Below are 7,839 nucleotides of genomic sequence, written 5' to 3'. Positions count from 1 at the left end.
ATGAAGTATATTGGCTGCATCTTAAAAAGAAACCAGTTTTTGATGTATATAGCTAGGCTGTACAAGCACTAGAATGAACAGAAGAGGTTTCATAGAACGCTGTCAGAACAGTAATCAAATACCAATATAGCTGTGTGAAATTTGGATCTGTATTTTTAGGTACACACCCCCACACGCATATGCAGCCTCAATAGCTTATTCCTCTCCTCTAATACAATCAGGGATGCCTCCAGCAGGAACATGAGGCCAGGCACATTTCTAACCCAATTTACCTACACCACCCCCACTTAACTACCTACTGTATCAAGCAACAGTAGGATTTTTTTCCCCTGTGACTCTAGCCTACCTCTGTAGTCTCATAACAATTACTCTTTAGGAACATAGGAATTTCTCTACTGGATTAAACCGGAGGTCCATCTAGTTACCATCTTGTCTTTGAAAGTGGCCAGCACCAGGTGACTTAGAGGAAAGGGTAAGAACCCTGCAGTAGGAAGATGTGGAATAATCTGTCTCTACCAGATAAGAGATTGGTTTAAGCCCTGAGCATGAGGTTTAATATCCTCTCTAAAATTTTAAATTATAATTCCAGATTCATTATTGTTGTATTCCTTTTTCTTTTCTTTTTTTCCAAATACTCCATACATTAGTCCAATGTATGGGTACATCTTTCCTTACTCAGGAGCTGGATGATGTACAGGGTTCTTATCATTGTGCCACCTCTGTATCCATCACCTCAGTGCAACATCTGCCTCCAAAATTTAAGACTGGACAATTTTTCTGCTGGCTCACTACCCAATCTCTCGTTTCAGATTCTCATCACATCCATCTGAGCCAATAGGTTATGCTTGCCCCATAGGGGTCATGTGCCTATCTTCCCTTCTGACCTTCCTTGTCCTATCTTCTGTAAGCCCCCAGGGTCTTGTTCTCTCTTGTAGCAACCTGACTCATTCAAGTATCCCACTCAGGTCTTGGAGTTTTTTAGGCATCTCTCCATTCTGAAATTCCTATTTGTTGCATAAAATGGTGGAAAATTCTCATTACAGAAACCTCTGCTAAAATGCGCATGTATAACTTGCCTGCATTTTAGGCCAGGAGGCAACCAACCTGATGTGGGGACCAAGAAGATACCTGGGCTTCCTCCCAACATGATTTCAGAGATAAAGTTCTCAGTCCCAGTGCAGAGAACCCTTTCTGGCTGGCAATGCAGTGCAGGATTTTCCTATTTCCCTGACATGCACCAGAGGGGCAGTTCCATCAACAGATGGAGGAACAAATAAGGCTTTAATAGGCTGCATGCTATTTATTCTCACTTGTAAATGGAATAGTTTATACAGCACATAGGGGCTTTGCTATACTGTAGCATTAGGCTCCAGAGAGCGGACCTAGGAATAGGACTCCCACTTTTCCAATGAGATGTATCCCCTTTTCTCCATGCCCTCCTTTCCCACTTAATAAACCTACCTTTCTAGTCACTATGCAGTGACTGATATTGTCACAAAAAATTAATGTCACTATGTCCTTGAATACTCCAGGGCTTCCCCACCACTACTCATTTCTGAAAAGTGACTAACTTTTTCCCCCCCACTGGATGCATCCGATGAAGTGAGCTGTAGCTCATGAAAGCTTATGCTCAAATAATTTGTTAGTCTCTAAGGTGCCACAAGTCCTCCTTTTCTTTTTGTCCAGTGTTAATACATTTTGAGAAAGCTAGTTTTTAAATTATTCCCTAAATGGACCAAAATGCACACCACAATGATTTAAACCATTAAAAAAACCTCACACAGTTAGTTTTCTGGAATTTATTTCTTTTTTTAATACAGAGAAATTGCAACAAAAAAATCCTGTAACACCACACGCAAACAATACCATAACCAATTATTTTAATATCAACATTAATTTTCTATATACATATTCTTCCCTCTGCAAAAGTGCATTCTAAAAATGTCTCTAAAAGAAACCTTTACTGACAAGTTGTTGTTTTTAAAATGGTTTTAATCGTGACATCACAATGTATTTGTCCATGGTTACCTGATACAGTAAAGTGAGCAGTATAAAACTAAAGAAACTGGGTTAAATGTCTCCCTCTCGTTGGAATACATTTTCTGAAATTGACTTATTCCTCCAATTAAACCACCTTAGAAATTAATTTTTATAGACTAATTACTACTAGACAAAAGCAAATTCTGTATTTTTAGCTCAATAGGGTACAAAGTACTGCATCTTTTAAAATGGCTTTGTAGCAGCAGATAAAACAAGAATTTCACCCAGGTCATGTTGAAAGATATCATACATTTTAGTATGTAAAATTATCTGTTTTGTTAATTACATGTACCAAAATCTGGTTTTAGAAGTCCTATTGATGGAAAAATTAATTTGCATATATGCAACGTAAAATTTATCTGAATGCAAGCATCTCCTTTGGAAAGTTCATTTGGAGACTGTAGATATAAAGAGTACATGTCCTCACTATGCATACGAGTGACATACCTATAGAGTGAGCAGAATGACCCTCCAAAAGTCAATGGACTGTATTATGGCTTACGAATGCAAGTTTCACATGCACCACTTTAAGCAGACCACAGTGGAGGAAAAGGGGGACAGAGAGGAAGACTTGAGCCAGACAGTCCAAGCAACCAGCTTTTTAAAGTAGACAAATTGTTTCCTAGTTGAAACATTTAAAAGCTCAAGACATTTTCCACCCTTCACCAAGATGCAAAGCAAATCAATTTAAGTCTCCAGTTTAAATCTTAATGTATATTTTAAAAGCCACCATTGGATCCCAACCCTATAATTGGATCCTTGCACATGTGCAGAGCCCAGCTGAAGTCTGCATTGGCAAAAAGGTCTGCTTGTACAGATTAGATTGCAAGACTGAGGTCTGAGTTGGCACGTTAAGCAAAATACAACTTTAGGTAACGTAACTTGAGATCCAGTTCTCACTACATCAAGAAGCACAAAAAGCATTTTCTACAAATTAGGGACAATTTACTTTGCAGGGGAGGGTAAGAGGAATATTTTCATAGTTCAGTTGGCTTTCAATAAGGATACTTTTTACCCATGTGATGCTAACATCCACCTGAAAGCTGTATTTTTATAAGAAAATAGGCATTGTTTCAAGCAGTAGCATCGATGCATTCAATAGCAAAATAAAAAGTTTCTCAAGACTTAAATTGTTTTATTTTCTTGGACACAGTTCCACCTACAGTCCTCTGAACACTTTCTTTCAAGATGACCTTAAACATGCTTTATCCCATCACACTGTTTGTTGAGTTCTTGGCACTGCTTTGCAGATACTGTACAGTCTTTCAGAGTAGCAGCCGTATTAGTCTGTATGCATCCAATGAAGTGAGCTGTAGCTCACGAAAGCTTATGCTCAAATAAATTTGTTAGTCTCTAAGATGCCACAAGTCCTCCTTTTCTTGTACAGTCTTTGTCATACCTTTATCCTTTTTTAAAAATGGCCAAAGTCATATTTTGCCTGTACTCATGCTACAGATTGTCATACATAAATTAAGCCATTGAAAGACAGACATATTAACTGGAATATTTAGGAAAGCCCCAAAGAAACCAAGACTCTGATTCTCCACTCCCTTGCATAGTCACTTTGCAAAGTGAGTGAAAAGCAGGTATAGCATGCTACCATTCTCATTTTCTTTGATACCAACTTTGCACTGGTATAAATGACCACACGAGACTCAAGGCAGAGAAGAATCTGGCCCAAATATTGAATGATACAGCAATCTAAGTGCCCTCTGTTCCTCTCCTTATGTTTAAAGCAGTTTCTCATTGCAACATGATTTTAGATCACCAAAATGCAAAGATGGGTGCAGTAGACTACATCTACAACCAAGTCAGTTAAAGAGATTTTAATAATGCTTTCAGGCACACATGCTAGATCATTTGAAATAACTAAATATTTAGTCATTGAGTGCACAGGTGGCGCCTGTGTATTAAAATACGGTCTACATGTCTTGAGGGCTTGTCTTCACTGAGGAGTTAACTTAAATTATAACTCTAGACTCATCTACCCACAAACCCTTAACTCAAATGCTTTTAACTCAAGTTGGCTGGCCTGTCACGGGATTCAGGCTACAGCTTAAGTTAGCATAACGCATCAGCTGCTAACATAACCTTTCTGCAAGTTATATTTTGCAGAGAGGGCTCTCTCACTCGAGTGAGGCTAACTTGAAAGGAGAAAACTCTGCAGTGAAGACAGTGGTCTTGTCTACACTACAGAGCCTTTATCAGTCATAGTCATGCTAGCAAAGAACCCTACTGGAGATGCAGCACATGAGGACAAAAGACGACATCCTGCCAGCGCAGCTATACCATCTTCCTGAAGGCCGCTTCTGTTGGTATAGCGTCTAAACTGGTTGTTTTGCCAGCATAGCTATGTCGGCTAGCTGTGTGTCTGTGTGATTCTCCCCCTCCAGCATTTTCCGAGCCAACATAGCTATGCCAACAAAACTTGATAGTGTTGTTGTCCAAGCCATAGCCTCATGAAAGGAAAAATATGCACTGAGTTTCTTTGTGAATACAAAATCAGTCACTAAATAACCTGGGCACAGAGTTCAAGTACCAGGTGTATGTTTTGTTTTGTAAACAGGTAGAAAAAACAGTCAATACAGTAGGTCACCAGTTTTCTTTTGCTTCTCGCCCACTTTGGTTGTATGTTTTTTGCATTCTTTTATAGGACATGCAGAATATCAAAGCCATTTTAAAGTCATACTTGCAATAAACATTATAATTGGGGGAACCCATATTTTGTTGTATAAACAGTGCCTTACCACTTAAACACTGTTAGTTTTTTTCAATGTGATAACAGACACCATAGTGATGAATGTGCTATGAAGAAGACTCCTCAAGATCAATCTAAGTTAAGTAATAGACTTTTTATTTTTAAATTCTTGCACAGAAGAAAAATAGGGAAACAAAGAAAGAGAACATTGGCAAACTTTATGGAGACGACCCCCTCTGATACCAATTCATTATCTGGTATAGTCTGTTACATGTGGGAATGTAAAGAGGAATTACACTCAACTTTTTTAAAATACACATCGTTTCCAAGTCCTCAGAATCAACTGGACAATATCTGGATTTACATATTTTTGAAAGACTAAGGTGCAATAGCTATTTCAGCAAATGTACTAAACTTCGTTTGAAATAAAGTCATGACGCATTCTCATACTAATATGGCACAAATACCTCACAGTGCTCACAGATCTGACTCAGCCCAGATCATATTTTTCAAGATCCTCTTTACAAGTCAGTCATACCAGCCTCAGGCATGCTGTCTAAAGTTCCAACCCCCACCACACATGTGCACACACACCCCCCTTCATAACTGGTTTGCAATGCACCACATCTTCCTATGTGTTCCTTCTGTGCATCACAACAAAGTTCTAAAAATATTTGCAAAGCAAATAACTTTAAATAAAGTGTATTAAAATCTCAAGCTTGTTTTTGTATAAACAATTGACCTGACTGCTAAAACTACAACACTGGTGGAAACAGTACTATCTCCATACAATCTGTCAGTGAGGGTAACTCATATCAGATATATGCTGCAGGAAGACACCATGCCAAAAAAGGTTTCTAAGGTTACGTTTTCTGGCACAGATTTACATTCACTCGTCACAATATTTTAGTTTACCCAATTCTGGGAATCTGAAAGCAGACCAGCTAGTATAATTTAAGGGTTTTTTAGGTCTAATCCTGCCCCCATTGAAATCAATGGTAAAGCTCCTAAAGAATTCAGTGGTAACAAGATTGGGTCCTTCATGAAGATTTCCCCTCTCACCAAGCCCTAAAGGTGGTGGGCCCACAAAATCTTCCATTTCCAAATGGGTCTCATCCTGTTTTGTAAAACCCTTCCACCCCTTTAAGCTCTTCTGTGATGATACAAAAATTAAAACCAAACCATTTAAGCTGAAATTTCCCCCATTCTTGGCATTAGTTGCCTTGCCTCCACCCTTTGCTGAAATCTTTTCAGGAGGACCAGGTCTTAGTAACACGCATATACATATTAATATTATATGTACATAGACACACAAAGAAGCTGCTCTTTCAGTTAGAAAAGAAATTAATTTTGTCACAGAATGGATCCTATAAAAAGGTGTCTAATAAAGTAGTAATACCCATAAAATAGCTATTACTAAAGCAAAGCTTTCGTCAATAAGCCTCCAGAACTTTAAATGAAGAGAATGGCTTCACAAAGTGGTAGTCTAGATTTCCACAGTGGGGGCACTGCTGGACGTTGCTGTATTCAGAGAAATACTGCATCCCAATCCGTACATCTATTACTGGCTTTCCACAGTGCTTACAGTTCAGTCGAGCCTGTCAAAAAGTAGACAAACACTGTGAAACACTCCAATTTGCTTCCATCCTTGCCATAGACAAAGAGAATACACCTCACACAATCCATTTCTCTTTCCTAAGGACAGGCTTGATTAGGAAAGTATAGCTTATGAGATTTGATGGCAAGGGCCACTACTTAACTGGAATGGCAACTTCCTTCACTGGAATGCCTTCAGGTGATTTGGCAAAAGTACTGAACACCTCAATTCCCAATGAAACCCCTTGCAATATTGAGCGCAAAGTGATAATCAAATAGGTAACTCATCTGCATGCTGATGGTAACCTGGCTCCTTAGATAAGCCTTCAAATGTTGCTTCAATTCCTCCTTCCAAGTACATTTTTTCATCAGGCTGGCATCATCACATGACTTTCCAGATTTTTGGTGGACTAATTTAAGGGTAAAATTAACAAGAATGCCTAAATTCTATTTTCAAAAGTGACTGAGGTGTCTAAATCATTTAGGCACTTTTGAAAATTTTACCCTGTGTGCATTTCAGTTGGGGGTGGAGTGTGCTGGGGAGAACTGCTGAGGCATGATGTGTTTACCTTAACTCTTTAGTAAGTTCAGATAACATAGTATGATTAATTTGGTCAGAGACCATCTAAGCAGGGCATCCCAACTGAGCACAGTCCATGCTAGTAAGTTCTATAGATGGTGGTGGATTTCCCACTTCATACAGTAGCTATAGTTAGGATATATGAGCTAAAGTATAGGAATAAGCAAGTTCTGCTGAGTTTTTGTAAATTAACATTCTAGAAAATCTACAGAAAGTACATTATATGTTTGTACATATTTACCTGTATGAATGTTATTAATGAACTTCTGAATTCACACTTGAGACATTGGGAAAAAACCTCAATTTATCCTATGTGAAAATGAAATATAGTTCTACCTTTGACTCCTAATACTGAGAGGAATTCAGTTCTGACTGGTCAATCAAGCAGAATTTCCAACTGTGTAAATACATATGTTGGTTTTGTGTTTATTAATCCCTAAAATAAAACTCAAACCCTTCACACCATTATCGCTGTTATGTGCTGTTGTTAAATGCTGAAGTAAAAAAGAAAAGGAATTTTTAAGTCTGTGCCATACAATTCTTAATCTACATAGTTAAAAACTATTATTGTGATGCTGTTTAGACTTCCTATATTTAAACATAATCTGACTATCCTGTGTATCAGCATTTTAATCTTTATGAATTAACAGATTTACAGGTTACGGTATTTCAGCATCATGATATGGTATTTTTAAAGTATTGTGCATGATGGAATATATTTAAACATCAACAGTCTATGTAAGAGTTAGATATTACTATAGTACAGCAATATAGTATACAAAGTATTTTACAAATTCCTATTAGACAGGACCTTTCCTTGAGGAGTCAACATTATTTGGATAGATGAGAACCAAACTGTAAATGCAAGGGTGAGAATGGACAGAGCCATCAGCAACAGATGGCTGGGTAAAATATGTGACTCTTA

At 38.0% G+C, this 7,839-nt stretch overlaps 1 protein-coding gene across 1 annotated transcript in view; it reads right to left on the bottom strand.

Moving 5' to 3' along the window:
• Nucleotides 1–2,037: 2,037 nt before the first annotated feature.
• HECA (hdc homolog, cell cycle regulator) overlaps nt 2,038–7,839 on the bottom strand; it is a 44,628-nt gene continuing 38,826 nt past the window's right edge. The window contains exon 4 of the mRNA XM_077813139.1: nt 2,038–6,336. Coding sequence (XP_077669265.1) covers nt 6,172–6,336 — 165 coding nt within the window. The 3' untranslated portion in view covers nt 2,038–6,171. The remainder of the gene's footprint in view (nt 6,337–7,839) is intronic.

Source organism: Eretmochelys imbricata, chromosome 3 (genome assembly GCF_965152235.1).
Source record: "Eretmochelys imbricata isolate rEreImb1 chromosome 3, rEreImb1.hap1, whole genome shotgun sequence".
Lineage (NCBI taxonomy): Eukaryota > Metazoa > Chordata > Testudines > Cheloniidae > Eretmochelys > Eretmochelys imbricata.
Note: the sequence above shows the minus strand (reverse complement) of the source record. Positions and strands in the feature narration are given on the sequence as shown.